This window comes from Globicephala melas, chromosome 7, assembly GCF_963455315.2.
Source record: "Globicephala melas chromosome 7, mGloMel1.2, whole genome shotgun sequence".
Lineage (NCBI taxonomy): Eukaryota > Metazoa > Chordata > Mammalia > Artiodactyla > Delphinidae > Globicephala > Globicephala melas.
This window is the reverse complement of record NC_083320.1, coordinates 19,319,404-19,334,919: the sequence shown is the minus strand read 5'-3', so window position 1 is coordinate 19,334,919 and position 15,516 is coordinate 19,319,404. Positions and strand designations below refer to the sequence as shown.

Here is a 15,516-nt window from a genome sequence, read left to right as displayed (position 1 = left end):
TGACTAACAAATCCTTCTAAAAAGGAAGGTGTGTCTGTCTCTTTTAACAAGTTACTTTAAAAACAACAACAGGGCTTCCCTGGTGGCGCAGTGGTTGAGAGTCCACCTGCCGATGCAGGGGACACGGCACGGGTTCGTGCCCCGGTCCGGGAAGATCCCACATGCCGCGGAGCAGCTAGGCCCGTGAGCCGTGGCCGCTGAGCCTGTGCGTCCGGAGCCTGTGCTCCGCAACGGGAGAGGCCACAACAGTGAGAGGCCCGCGTACCGCAAAACAACAACAACAACATGACACCATCTCACCATTCCCATTAGAATACCTACCTGTGACTCTTATATGCTGCTTTGGAAACAAAATATCTAATAAAGAAAAAGCGCCTTTGGAATGTAACTTGCTACTAGGAGTATTTATGGATGAGAGCTTTGCACTCCTAAAGAATACTGAAATGTGTTAATCCCCAAATTGATGGTCCAAACGTATCTCAGAAATAAAAGCCAAAAGATAAATAACACTGTAGGCTTTAAGAGGAATCAAGGAATTTCAGAAAGAAAGGAAAAAAAAGAACTATAGCAGAAAAAGCATAAAGGAACTCTCAGATGTGCTTGTCACCGCTCAGATCCTAAAATCTATCAGAACAAGCAGAGTATAACTCAGAGAGCTTATGTTTCTGTCTCTGGGCCTTCTCTTCCGCTTTCTGTGCTAAAGCACACGCTACCAAATTGCAGACCTTGTGTTCAGACAAGTGCAAAGTATAAAAAGATGTGAAGGTAGCATGTCTCTTCCTCTTTTTCTATGGATTTATCTAGGCAAGTTTGGAAAACTCAGCAGGGCATACTAGATTTTTACTTTTCTTCAGTATGTTCTGTTCATCATGTCAGAAGCCGTACTTAAGTCTGGCTTCAGTTATAGTTTTATTTCGTTTGTTTTATTTGGCTTCTTAAAAATAGCAAACCTCAAGTTTAAATATTTTCTTTTTTAATCTAATCTTGTGGTCTATTTATCTGGTTTTCAGGTATCCAAAATGGAATGGTGATTGGTATTATTTAATATTGGAGTGCCAAAAATGTGCTAAGCACTGTCTAGAACAGAGATTTAGATAGCCAGCCAGTGCTCTCAGTGAGGATAGATCCAACAAAAAACACAGACCCCAGGAATGCTTTTGGGAAAAAATTAAATAGTAACAAAGTATAAAGGTCTAAGATACTTGGAAATGTGAAATCTATACAGTTCTGGCAAAATTATCGCGATCAGTTGTCTAGAATATGAAATGATCCTCGGTGATGTACAGATACTCTTGCAGAATCATCTATAGATTTTTGGGCAGGTATTATTTGGCTAGATTATAAAATAAAGCATCCCAGCCTTGTTGGAATTTGTGCTGGACACGCTATAAAGGAGGCAAAATAGTGTAGTGGTCAGTACACTCAGACTTCAGTCTCTGTTCTGCCCCGTTTATTGATGACCTGCTATGTTACAGGCACTTTAAATACTGTGTGTTCTTTTAATTCTCCCAGCAGTCTCCCCCAACTCACCACCCTTTTTTTTTAACAGATGCAGGAATTGTAGAAGTTAGGCAATTTGTCCAAGGCCAGAAGTGTCAACGCCAGGATTTGGACCCAGTTTTTGTTCAGCTCAAGAAAGAGTTGCCTCCACCTTTATATCATGCTGCATTTGGCCTGGCACTTTGCTTCTTTGAACCTCTTTTTCCCTCTAAAATGAGAATAACCATATTCTGGCCTACCTATTTCGAAGAATTCTTTTTTTTTTTTAATTTTATGTATTTATTTTTGGCTGCGTTGGGTCTTCGTTGCTGCACGCGGGCTTTCTCTAGTTGTGGTGAGAGGGGGCTACTCTTCGTTGCAGTGTGAGAGCTTCTCATTGCAGTGGCTTCTCTTGTGGAGCACGGGCTCTAGACGCGCGGGCTTCAATAGTTGCGACACGCAGGCTCAGTAGTTTTGCCTTGCGGTCTGTAGAGCGCAGTCTCAGTTGTGGCGCACAGGCTTAGTTGCTCTGCGGCATGTGAGATCTTCCCGGACCAGGACTCGAACCCGTGTCCCCTGCATTGGCAGGCGGATTCTTAACCACTGCACCACCAGGGAAGTCCCCAAAGAATTCTTATGGAGATCAAATGAAGTCAAATATTTTAAAACACCTTGAAAATTTTACAGGGTACACAAATCTATTGGGGAGGTATATGAACCCTTTTTAGGTTTTTTTCCCTACCTCCATCCTCAGGGTTTGTGATAGCATGTAAGCGGGTATATTTTATTATCAAAAAGCAACCCAACTGCTGGCCGTGTTGGCACTTGGCATGTTAAACCTCATGAGGAAAATATGTAACTCATATTATAGCTTGATAGCATCTTCAGCCCCCTTCACAGCTGTGTCTGGAACATTAAATTTCTAATGAAGTTTCCAGGATTATGACTTCCTCCCATTCCTTATTTGTAATCAGTCATCTTTGATATTGATTCAAATTTTTGCATATTATCTGTTAATTAGCTATATATATATTTACAGTAATTCTGCAAGAATTAAGATTTTTTATTTCATCTCATTTGCCCTTTGAAGTAAATGGGAATGGACAGCTTTCTACCTGGGTTAAAAGTATAGACATTGAGACAAAATAAAATGTCATTAGAACCTGTAAAGTTTTTTTTAATGTAATTGTTGGGTGTTTTTTTTTCCCCTCCAGGATACAATGTCTCTTTGCTATATGACCTTGAAAATCTGCCTGCATCCAAGGATTCCATCGTGCATCAGGCTGGCATGTTGAAACGAAACTGTTTTGCCTCTGTCTTTGAGAAATATTTCCAATTCCAAGAAGAGGGCAAGGAAGGAGAGAACAGGGCAGTTATCCATTATAGGGATGATGAGACCATGTGAGTATAGAATTTGGTCCTGAAGCCTGGTGTGGCTGTCACGCATGCTTACTGAAAGTCATTCGGCTAAGTCAAACCTTAAACTCTGTTGTGTGAATCCCCCAAGTGTCTTTCTCATAAAATTTTTTAACCCAGGATGTAAGTGTTGAGGGGGAAAGGCCACTTCTTGTCTCCAGATACTGAAAGTTGGCAAAAGATGAAAAGAGAATCCAGTGCTCTCCTTGAAGGCACCATCATTTTGAGTCCCCTTCAGTAGTATAGCTGGATAATCGGGAGGCAGAGGGTGACTGTAGGTTCTGTGTTGTTGCAACTCTTGGATCATCTACATGCTATGAGTCTCATAGTATATAAAGGAATACATTCTTTAAAGTGGAATTCTGAGAATCACTAACTCTGGATTCCATGTCGGAGCATGTAGACAAGTTAATAACATCCACTTTGGGTGATTTTCATCTCTTGCCTCACATAGGGCATTTATTTATTTATTTATTTATTTAGGCATGCATTTATTATACTGACTTTGTTGGCCACCTTGTTTTATGAATTAACAGATTCGTGACTTTACCCTCCTACTTCACTTGTAGATCAAGTTCTTGACAAAACCCTGTTCTGGTTCTGCACTCACTCTCATGGGTTTTGTTTCCCTCAGGTATGTTGAGTCTAAAAAGGACAGAGTCACAGTAGTCTTCAGCACAGTGTTTAAGGATGACGACGATGTGGTCATTGGAAAGGTGTTCATGCAGGTATGGAGCAGACATCTTGCGGGGGGAGCCATGGCCTGGTGACTTACACCTCGTCATCAAAGCACACCATGACCATAGAACTGGCAGCTCCTTTGATTAAACAGCCCCCATCAAACTCACTGAATTTTTTTTCTTGGTGGATTTAGCCCTTTTGCAGGACTGGACTAGAGGGTGAATTGAATATTAAACATACTGACAAAATGACTGAATATTAAGCATCCTTCCTGCCGTGGGGTCTTTAATTTAAAGCTTGGTCACATTTCCTGCCCTCTTACGTTTCCTCAAGTTTCTAGCAAGGTCTACTGGCTTGGCTTAGTCCCAAATAAAGTCTTTTTAGAATGGAATCTAGAGAAAATTCTTAAGTAGTAGGTAATGCATTAATAGGGTAGAGTTGTCGAACTGACAGTGACGAGAAGGGGCCTGAGTTTGACCGAGGCCCCCATGGAGGGAGTGCCTCCCTCAGAAGAAGCTCATCTACTAGAAGAGTAATGGGTTTAGCAGGACATTTTGAAATTGGATTTCTGGTACGGTTGGACTCAGGTCTGACACAACACACCCGCTGTGGCTTTGTCATGCTGTCTGCTAACCAGTTGCTGGCTTTAGGATGTGAGAGCTCATTGGTGAAGTGGTATCCTGGCTGGTTTCTTCTGAGATGGCTCAGCATTCAAAATCTAGTACAGTGGTTAAATTTCAAAACACTTGTAGGTTCATTCTGTTCCTTAGCAGGGTGAAGAGGTTTAAGAATTCTGGGACAGAATCTCTTTTGCCAGGTTAGGTTGAAAGACAATTGTGCTTAATATAGTGAGAATACTTTATGTGTAGCCATTCTAAGTGGCTAGGGAAATCTTCAAAAAGGATATTCTCAGTTTGATCCATCTGTGGTGGCTTTTTGGGTTTTTTTGTTTTTATAAATGTATTTATTTTTGGCTGTGTTGGGTCTTTGTTGCTGCGCGCGGTCTTTCTCTAGTTGCGGCGAACGGGGGCTACTCTTTGTTACCGTGTGCAGGCTTCTCATTGTGGTGGCTTCTCTTGTTGCAGAGCACGGGCTCAGGTGTGCGGGCTTCAGTAGTTGTGGCTCGCAGGCTCTGGAGCACAGGCTCAGTAGTTGTGGCGCATGGGTTTAGTTGCTCTGTGGCATGTGGGATCTTCCCGGACCAGGGATTGAACCCACGTCCCCTGCATTGGCAGGTGGATTCTTAACCACTGTGCCACCAGGGAAGCCCATGGCTTTTTGTGTTTAAGCTAATTAATCAGAAACTAATTTTGTAGTCCCTGTGCAGAAAAATTGGAATATTGACGCAGCATTTGAGAGTACTCAAACTTACGAAAGTGTGTGTGTATGTACATATATATATATAGATATGTATATCTTAGGTCCTAAATGTACGCCTCAGGCAGGCATTTCATGCGTTTCTATGCAGAATTGACAGGGGAATTAAATGCAGTAGCTCAGAAATTGGGCTAAATCCAGACTGACAAGCTAATTTTAAAAGCTATGAACTATATATTTAGATTTGGCTGTTTTTTTACCAGTCTTGTTCCATTTTATCCCAGACAACATCTTAACTTATTTTTATACTTTAAACAGATCTGATCTTGGAGAGTGTACTGGAGATTTGTTCCTTAGGAGAATTTTGTGTGTTCTTTTTTGCATGTGAACTTAAGCTCTCCCTCAAAGTACATGTGGTAGGGCACTTCTAAAAGGAAAAAGAAAGTCTGCATTTTTGCACTGACAGTTTCTCCAGTGAGTGATGGGGCTGGCACCATGTGAGAAGGCAGTGCTCAGGAAGCCATCTGCCCTGCCTCCCTCTCCAAACTCAAAGGCTGAGGTAATTTATTTGAAATGACCATAGAAAGCTGGACTTATTTGGCTGGTTTTCCCCTCCAGAATAAATCATCTGATCATTGTCCTGGGCCTAGTTGTTTTAAATTTCTAGGAGAAGGGAGAACAGTGGATGCCCAGCACAGAGTGTTGTGACCTGGGGAGGCTGTTTGCAGTTCCTTGTGGTCACTATCTGCTTGCTGCAGGTCTCTGTTTTCTCATGCCGGCATACGCACCTCCAACCGGGGCAGAGCACAGTCCCTGCTTTTGTCATTTGGCAGGCAGACTTAGAGGGATGCTTATTGCTGCCGTAAGGAAAAAAACAGGGAGTTTGCATTCCCCACTCATAAGGATGTCCCAGTGCTCGGCTTTGGGGCATTATCTTTGTAGGCGTGTGAGCTGAGCACCAGGGAAAATCTGGTAGATATCCTCATTTCAACGCTTATTACCTGAAAAGCAATAGAAACAATAGTTACCCTTTTGGACATTGGAGTATGGTGAGCTAGGATTTTTTTATATTATTAGATCTTTAAGTTAGTTCAGTAAGTAAGAGAAGTTAAGTGGAAACCACTGGTTTCTCCATGTTCAGAGACAAGACAGAAGCAATTTGCCTCTTAGGCAATTGTGAAGATGCCCCTTTTGAGGCCCCTTGCTACCTGTATACATGTGGGGTTGTATCTATAGGATATTTTCCTGAACTGGGAACACTGATTCAAAGTGAGTAATTTTGGAGGGCATTGCCAAACTCTTCTCCATAGAAGTTGTGCCATTTGCCCTCCCACCACCAATGCATGAGAGTGTCCATTTCCCCAAAGTGTTGAACTTTTGGATTTCTGCCAATCTGACAGGTTAAAAATGCTATCTACTTTTCTTATGAACAAGGTCAAAACATCTTTTTTTATGCTGCAGGCTATTTGTTTCTTTTTTCCTGTGAAATGTCTCTTTATGTCCCCTATGCATTTTTCTGTTGGGTTATTGATCTTCTCAATTTCTTCATATGCTAGGGAGATTAGCCCTTTTTCTGTGATAAGAATTGCAAATATTTTTTCCAGTTGGTCGTTAGACTTTGTGAGTTGTTTTTGTTGTTGTTTTGTTTTGCTTTTTCCCCATGCAGAACTTTATTTTCACATAGTTAAATTGGTCAACCTCTTATGGCTTCCAGATTTTGAGTCATAGTTAGAAACTCCTTCCCTACTGCAAGGTTATAAAGAAGTTTACCTGTATTATTTTCCTGGTGTTTTTATAGTTTCATATTTTACACATAAATCTTATTACCTGTGTGGAGTTTCTCTTGGTACATGGTATGAAAGGTGGATACATCTTTTTTTCTAAGTGGCTACCCACTGGTCCCAGCAGCAATTATTTAAAAGCCCATGTTTACACTACTGATTTTAAGATGCTACCTTTATCATATACTAAATTTCTGTGTATGTTTGGGTTTATTCTAAACTTCCTGTGGTCATTTGTGCTTTGATGGAGGAAAGAAATAGTATTGTGATGTTCAAAAGACATCCCAGCTGGAGGGAGAAAAAAGAGGCAGTATTGCTGATACATATGTAACAAAGACACTAAGGAAAAGAGAGCTGCTGGTTGGTGGGTTGATTGGCTTTTAAGTGTTATGTAAGAGAGAAAACCAAGGAGAAACATGAGATTGCCTAAAGGATAGCCCCAAATCAGATGTATATTGTTAACCAAGTCTGAAAGGTTTGAAATGTATCACTTTCCATATACAGAACTGTTGAAATGCTGCCAAGTCACCACAGGCTTACAAATACTCCAGCTGGTTGTGAATGCCACGTGTACCAGTGAACTGGAGCCTTCAGGAAGCTAACTAAACACAAGAAAATACTGGCGGGCAGTTATTATCTGTTCTGTTTTCTCCCCCGAGGCTAAAGAGGAAAACTGACAGAACTTAGAGAACCTCCCAACCCAGTTGCAGAATGAAAGGTGTTTTCTAGAGAAGGGCAATCTCACAAGCTTTGCTTTAAGAATTTCCATTTTGAATGATCTTGGATCCTTTCCTCCCTCTCCAAGTATTTTTCCTTTGGGGAACAAAATTCAAAGGGGAGCTAACCTAACCCAGTGATGTTAATTTATTTCCCACCAACCTTTAGAAGCCACGCAGTGAGCTCAGGAGGCAGGGTGGTGAAACAGGCGAGATCCCGGACTGGGCATTAGACCTCCTCAGGTGTTATCCTTCCTCGTTTACTGAAGGCTTGCTGATCAGTGCGTATTCTCCTACCTGCAAATGGAAACACAGTCCCTGCTCCTTTACAGTGTCCTGACACTGGCACTGAAGTCAGCTAGGGTAGAGGTGCTTTCTTTCATTCAGCAAGCCATGTGCTAGACAGCCTCTTTGAAGGGCAGAGGACTAGATACAGAGATGAATAAAAGCAGGATCCTTGGCTTGAGGAACTTTCACAACCTGGTGGGGAAGCCAGATGCATTAATGAATAGTAAAGTATCACAGTAGAGAAAAGACATGGGAACCCTGAGGGGAGAGCAGCCAGCTACCCCCAGGCTATTGGAGATAACGTTATAGAAGAGGTCATATCTGAGCAGCAGTAGAAGAGCGTTGCAGACCAAATGGCTATATAACATGCTTTCAGTATACTCATAAAACTCAGAGACCTTGGAAAGCCTTTGGTTCCATCCTTCTGCCATCACTCAGAGAATTTGAATCGGCGGTTTTACTGGCATGACTGGAAAATCTAGTCCTGTTCTTGCAGATCTGGGTTGAGACAGGGATTCATTGTATCACTTGTCTATTTACACAGGAATGTATAGATTGGGAAAGCTTGAGATGTGGAGATTAGAACATGGAAGGAATGGCCTGGTGTTTTACTTCCTTAGGCATTTTTCTGTAGTTTGGTGAGGGTGGATACATTTTGTCAAGGGTGAGCTCTTATGCAGGGTGGTGGTGATTTCATCCACGGCCATTCTAGAGCGAGCGTCAAAAGTCGGACTTCCAATTCTCATGTCACACAGTCTCCTTTTCTCAGTGAACACTAAGACTGCTCAACTTCTTTAACATTGTTGTCTTCTCCCAAGAAGGGCTTAAATTTGGTCTAAAGTTCTCATTGATGAATTATAAACAGTAACAGGGTCTAAGTTACCTCAGTGAAACAAGACTTGTGCAAAGGCTCAGAGCCCAGAGAAAGTATAGTATTCATGAAACTGGAAGAAGTGGAGGTGGGGTGAGAGGAGGGATGAAAAATTGGTCAGCTCATAAAGGGCTTTGTGTGCAAAGGTTAAATGAGTTAAGACTTCAGCTCGAAGTCTTTTTTTTTTTGGTTGTGTGGGGACTACTCTTCGTTGCGGTACGCAGGCTTCTCATTGTGGTGGGTTCTCTTGTTGCGGAACACGGGCTCTAGGCACCGGGCTTCAGTAGTTGCAGCACTCGGGCTCAGTAGTTGTGGCACATGGGCTTCTGTAGTTGCGGCTTACGGGCTTAGTTGCTCCGCGGCATGTGGGATCTTCCTGGATCAGGGATTGAACCCATGTCCCCTGCATTGGCAGTCGGATTCTCAACCACTGCACCACCAGGGAAGTCCCTAACTTGAAGTCTTACGCTAAAGCTTGGGTTCCATTCACCCAGAAATTTTTTAAATTTCCTGAAAAATGTAACCTCTTTTCACATTAAATCAAAAGAGACTAATAAGCAGTAGTCATTATCCTGAATGTAATCTGGTTCTCCCAGTGCTTTGCAATTTGCTGTCTGTTTAGTCTCAGAAGTAATTTTATCACCTATGTTCTTCCAGAACAAGAGAAAGGCAAAAGAATTAACAGTGCTTTTCCACACTCATTGAGGATCGGGCTTGTTAAGTACTTTGTGATCTCTCCTCTGAATCTGAAGTGCATTGATAGCAGCCAGCACTTGTAATATTTCACATTAGGTGTAGGTTATTATTAGCCTCTGCTGGTCAGAGGGCTCAGAGGTCATACCCATAGGGCACACCCTGGAGCGTAAGTTGCCGTTCATCTCACACCAGATTCTCTTCTGGTTGCTTTTTGCTTCATCCTGGCAGGAGTTCAAAGAAGGACGCAGAGCCAGCCACACAGCCCCACAGGTCCTCTTTAGCCACAGGGAACCTCCTCTCGAGCTGAAAGACACCGATGCCGCCGTGGGCGACAACATCGGCTACATTACCTTCGGTGAGCGGGGCGGGTTGCCGCGTTTGCGCACCTTGATGGGTTCATACTGCAGTTGAAGTGGTTAAGGGGGGCGGGGGTGAAAGCAGGCATATCGATCATTCCTGTTGCCGCTGCCATGACTGTAGGAGGCCTGCCACGGACGCTAGTACAGGTCGAGTGCTATTTTTATACAGTAATCATTTTCCTTTTTTCCCTGTTTTTCCTAAATCCTAAGGAAAAAAGTGTAGCCTGTGATACCAAGTGTGAGGAGTTAGGGCCATGTAAGCATTGCTAAGCAGCTGGGTGGGAATACTGTGTCCTTTGGCGTTTCTTGGTTTTTTGCTGATTTAGACCAGAGCTCCAGCCATGATTCACTTACTCCACTTTCCCCCTGAAAAAATTCACATGCTCCCCTGTTACAGTTGCTTCAGCCTAGTGAGCTGGCTCATCATTATAGCTGACGGTTTAGAACCGCAGCTTGTTCACCCACTGCCCCAGATGCCACTAAAATGTCCCCCTTTCTGGAGTTTTCTTTAATTCACCTCAGTGCTGAAGGTGCACCAGTTTATCAAAGATGAGCGAGTTGATTTACCAGGTTTCATTAAATCTAAGGTACATTGTTTTTTCACGTTACTCTCTGAGTTTGGCACACAGCTCACAATTCGCAGGCTGCCACAGTTTAATTTGGCAGCATCTCTCTTTATGGTACCTAAACTGATGGTAAACTTACAGTTATTAGCATCTCAGCACCTTTGCAATGCTGTTATCTCCTGGCCTGGTGCTCTTTTCTCTCAGGGCAAGCTGACACAGGGGTCCCACCCTTTCTTATGAGGCATTCCTTTTCATTTCAACAAATCTTTATACTTGAGGATTTTGCTTATGGTGAGACCACTGAGTAGAGTGGGTGCAGAAGATAGAGAGGGCTCCAGGGAGCCAGAAGGAGAGGTGTGCAGGTCGGCCCAGGCGCAGGGTTGAGTGACTGCACAGGGCTTCAGGGGGTTGGCGGCAGGGGGGCTTTTCTCAGCCCCCAGCCAAAGCAGCTTCTCCTGCCCATCCTCATCAAGAGCGCTCAGATCCTTCTCCCTTGCTGTTTGGTTTTCACCACAGACTACATGACCCTCTGTGGATCTAGTTTATCTGAAGACTTACTCTGCTTCAGCACCAAGGACCTAGGACAGGCAGGCTTTGTTCTCTAATCCTGATTGCTCCACAGTCCACCCAGGTAGCCAGTAGTGTCATCCTCCAGAGAGACTGCTGAGCTGCAGAGGCAGGAGCTCATAGGTGTGTGGCAGAAGGAGTAGATTTCACAGTGCACAGCCAGAGAATCCAGACCTGGAATGAATGCCAGGGCCAAACCCTTTCCCTGAGGAGCTCTGGTTTTCGACCATGATCGCCTCCATTTGCACTCACTGGCAGGAAACCCTGACAAAGCCCAGGCATAATGAAATGAGTGGACGGTCCTTAAGGAGGGAGAGATGGAGCTGACTGTAGGCTGCTGGTCGTCCCGCCCTTTGGCATTGGTGTTATTAGACCCTGACGCCTTGCCTATCCCCCTCCCCCACCGCCGCCCAGTGCTGTTCCCTCGCCACACCAACGCCAGTGCTCGAGACAACACCATCAACCTGATCCACACGTTCCGGGACTACCTGCACTACCACATCAAGTGCTCAAAGGTGAGTGAGAGCAGCTGCAGCGCCTCAGTGTCCTGTGCTCTGGGTCGTTCTCTCCACCAGAGCTGATGCCGTAGAAAGTCATCTCTGTATTCCAGGCTCTTGCTATGACCTCTTGTAGGTGGTTCTAGAGGCTTCAAGAAATCATGGCCTTTCTCCATCTCTCACTCACCCCTCCCCATAGCAGAGAGGTGAATATATGCTTCCTTGCATGGCCCTGTGTCAACCCTAGGGTGGATATTCCCAGACCTTCCTGATAATTTCTGCTAATTAGAGCAAAGCTGTCTTTCTAGAAGATGACTCTGCTTCAGTACCCATTGTGTTTGCCTCCAGGCCTATATTCACACACGTATGCGGGCAAAAACATCTGACTTCCTCAAGGTGCTGAATCGTGCACGCCCAGATGCTGAGAAAAAAGAAATGAAAACAATCACGTGAGTCACACCGTCCTGCAGAAGGACCACCTTCCTCTCCTAAGCTCACCAAGAAGGAGGTAGTGGTGTCGGTGGCCCAGGTGTGTCTGGGCAGTAGCTGCATGTGAGGCAGGCAGGGTTGGGCCTGTAGCTGCCCAGCAGACTAAAGATGGGACACACAGGTTTTCACTTCTTAGTGGGTTTCCTTGTTTCTACATCTTTATAAGCGAGGAGAGTGGCAGCTAGGATAAAATACAGAGGGACCTTTTTACTGACATCAGCTGTGTTCTCTTTGGGCCTGAGTTGAGGGGCCAGTCTTGTCCTTCTCAGGGTCTTCTTGGAGAAATGAAGTAATTTGCTTAAGGACATTTAGTTGAGTAAATAGGTGTGGAACCACCCCTAAGTGTTCTTTTTCCTGGTCCACTTCGCGGCAGGAATTTTGCATGGAGAGGAAGTTACCTTTATCAGGGATGGAGGTGATGAGAGCCCTAAATGGTGTGAGGCTCTACATGCAGGAGGCCAGCGTGGTCTGAGGCCTGGGGATTTGGGTCTGTGCCAGGTGCCAGATCTTGGGTCCCCCTCTGGTGAAGTTTAGGCAGTCCTGTTCTCCAGGTAGGGTAATAAGTGCTGATCTGCTGTCTTTTGTGCCCACTGAGTTAAAAATCTTGAGGTGAACTAAGCCTACCCACAACCCTCACAGCCAGTGCATTTGCCAGCACCCCGTAATCTTGGGGGGAGCCTTCAGTAGGTATGGTGTGCCTAGGGCTTCAGGCTCCTCCCCCTGGCCTCTTCTGCCCAGCTAGTTCCTGCTGCCATTCAGCAGGGTGAGAGAGGCGTCTGACGCTTGCTTGCCTGGGCAGAGGGTTTTAACCTCAGACATTTATACAGAACAGGTTAAGTCGCCCCTGCCTTCTTTAGGCTTTAGAGGCTGCCTGTCTCTTCGTTAGGAAATTGGTACCAAAGGCCTTTCTCTATAATAGCTCCGCCCACTGCCCAGAGCCAGCGGAGTGTTCAGTCCACAGCTCAATCCTCTGCTTAGAGAGAGGTGTCCACGTGCCGTGGCAGTATCATTCCTTCTACCGTGGCATAGCCACAGATGCCAGCTTCGTGGCATACCCTAAAATAGGCAGAACTCACAAGGGGGGAGACAGCAGGGTGTGTGCCCTGGGGGACGCACGCTCTCGCTGCCCTGCAGAGCCTTGCCTCCGTCCTGGAGTTTACAGGTCCCCCTTTCCCTGCTTGCTTCTCTCACCCACACCACTTTGGTGACCTTGAGTGTGAGGCAGCTTTCAGGGCCCAGTGAAGAGACAGGCAGTTCAGTAGAGGCCAGGAGGTGAGCCAGCAGAAGGCAACCTGACCTGGCCAGCCTGTCGCCCACCGAACAGGAAGGTTGGGCATCATGAGCTGCTGTGTCACCGTCAGCCCTGTAACTGCCTTGTCCATTCAGGAGAAGGGCCCACCAGGCAGCCACCACCCAGTGTCTCCCTGCACGGCTTCTCCCCTGCCCTGTTAACACAGCCAGCAGGCGGTCGTGGGGGGTCATTGCAAAGCGAGTGCAGTGGACAGAGGGCAGGGACAATTCCCTATCCTGATGGGGGACTGGGAAGAGATGAATCCGTGAAATGAGCAAACTGTCCATAAACCTCCTTCCTGGAACTTACGAGGAACAGCTTTGCCTTTTTCTGTCCTATGACGTCAATGGCAGAGGTGGGCCCCAGAAAGGAGAAGGGTGAGGTAAACAACTGCATCCACCCTGAAAACCAGATCGTGTTCCCAAGGGTGGGCAGAAGAAGCCGGGACCCCTGCCCTGCTGTGTGAGGTTTCAGAACCCAGAGCAGCATGAAGGCGCGTGGCGGGTCTGCTATGATCAGAAGCCAACCGTCAGCACCCCGCAGAGCTCTGCCTGAATTGGATACACGTGAGCTTTTTACCGGGGAATGGATAACAAAATATTTTAGTTTCATTTGGGGTTGGATGAGACGATCAGGGCAGGAAAGCTTTAGCGCCTGTATTTTTGCCTCAGTTTCCCGTAGTTCTCAGCTCTAGCTTCCAGGATGCTTTACCAAATGCGCACCCCTATCTTCGGGAACCAGCCTGTTCCCACAGTTGGCTATTCTGGGGAGAAACTGGGTGGAACAGGACGCCCCAGTTCAGGAACCTTAAGTCAGGCAGGTGTTCCGTGGCTGAGTGTAGTCACCACGTGACAGCACGAAGCACCTTTAACCTTGGAAGTTTGGAGGTTGCTTCTTTGGACGTCCTGCCCCCGTGGTGAAAGATTTAAGGAACTGCTGTCTGCTAGCCCGAATAGGTATAAACTGTGTAGGAGGACCCTGAATGCTTTACTCGGAAGAGGATTGAGCCCAGTCTGAAATGCAAATAGGTCTAGGCCATCCAGAAATTGTGGGCAGGTGATTCTCCTGTCTAACTTGGTACATTTACTGTCCTCGTGGGCTTATTAGCACAGGTATTACTTGGTACCCCAAAGTATTCAATAGGGAGGAAGAGATGATGAGACATTTCTGTGAAAGCTGGACCTTAGCCCGTGCCTGGAATTCCTACATACCTCTGCCTGAGGAACCTTACCACCTCGTGTTTGCTGTCTCTTCCGGGACCCCATTCCTAGCCCAGAGCATGAGGTGGACGGAAAGGTGAACAGAAACCAGCCTTCACACTTACTCTCTGCTTTTGAAGGGGGAAGACGTTTTCATCCCGCTAACTCTTGGGAACAGGAAGAGGAAGCGGCTGGCAGCTGAAGGCTGGAACACTTGCTACTGGATAATCGTAGCTTTTAATGTTGCACCTCTTCAGGTTCTTAAGGGATTCTCCGTTTTGGTTCCATTTTGTACACGTTTGGAAAATAATCTGCAAAAACGAGCTGTGCTTGCAAGGACTTCATGGTTCCCAAGAATTTTAAAAAAAAGGAAAAAAACGAATTCCACTTGATCAACTTAATTCCTTTTCTTTATCTTCCCTCCCTCACTCCCCTTCCCCTCCCCCTCTTTTCCAAGCTGTTTTGCTTTGCAGTATGTTACTGGTAATGAGTTACAGGATAATGCAATCTTAACTTGTTTTCTCCTAAGTATTTGAGTTCAGAACTCCTGTATCTAAAGAAACACGGTTGGGGTCATTAATAAAGAAAATCTTTCTATCTTACATGAGAATTCACTGGGTTTCTGGACTGTGAGTCCAAACAAGAGAGGAGAAGGGATGAAGGGTGCACCAGTACTGCCCTTGAACCTGCAAACCTGCACTGGAAAAGCTTAGGTTCCGGAGGCCCCTCCCCACCCCACCCCCTGCCAGCCTCCCTGTAGAGGAGAGAATGGCTCACTGGTAAGCTCTTAGTTGGCATTTCTGGGTAAACTTAAACATGCTCACTGTAAAGCTTGGTTACTAAGTCTTGGCTGTGGCCAAGAAGCTTGCAGGACAGTGACAGGCACTTTATAATGTGTTTTCTGGTGAAGTCTTTTATCTTGAATAATGTATAACGTTTCCCCAAATGTGTTTCATGGTGTGTGTGGTTCTGCAGGTCATTGTGGGTCTAATGCAAACAACTGGGCAGTTTCTTTCTCACACAAGAGCCCAATAGCCTGGCATTCCACAAAACTCACTGTGGGAGATGCTTACCTAATAAACAGGACAGAGCCTAGCAAGGTATCCTGCTGTCCCCACTGATCCCTAAAATACAATTGGTTCAGAAAGTTGGCTTGGTGAAGAAAAGAACTTTAGGGGCACCTGAAATGGTCTAAGGGTGACCCTAATGGTTTCTACCTTTTTGCTTTCCCTTTTGTCTCCATCAAGTTCAGTGTGTTTCAAACTGGTTTGAGACTGTTAATGAATTGTGAAATGTCCTGACA

General features: G+C 45.4%; 1 protein-coding gene across 2 annotated transcripts in view; it reads left to right on the top strand.

The window, feature by feature from the left end:
• Positions 1 to 14,815, top strand: part of ARPC2 (actin related protein 2/3 complex subunit 2) — a 29,595-nt gene extending 14,780 nt beyond the window's left edge. For both annotated transcript variants that reach the window (XM_030851084.2, XM_060301865.2), the window contains exons 6-11: positions 2,694 to 2,880; positions 3,530 to 3,623; positions 9,474 to 9,600; positions 11,152 to 11,252; positions 11,583 to 11,683; positions 14,354 to 14,815. In XM_030851084.2, coding sequence (XP_030706944.1) covers positions 2,694 to 2,880; positions 3,530 to 3,623; positions 9,474 to 9,600; positions 11,152 to 11,252; positions 11,583 to 11,683; positions 14,354 to 14,378 — 635 coding nt within the window. In that variant the 3' untranslated portion in view covers positions 14,379 to 14,815. The remainder of the gene's footprint in view (positions 1 to 2,693; positions 2,881 to 3,529; positions 3,624 to 9,473; positions 9,601 to 11,151; positions 11,253 to 11,582; positions 11,684 to 14,353) is intronic.
• The last annotated feature ends 701 nt before the right edge of the window (positions 14,816 to 15,516 follow it).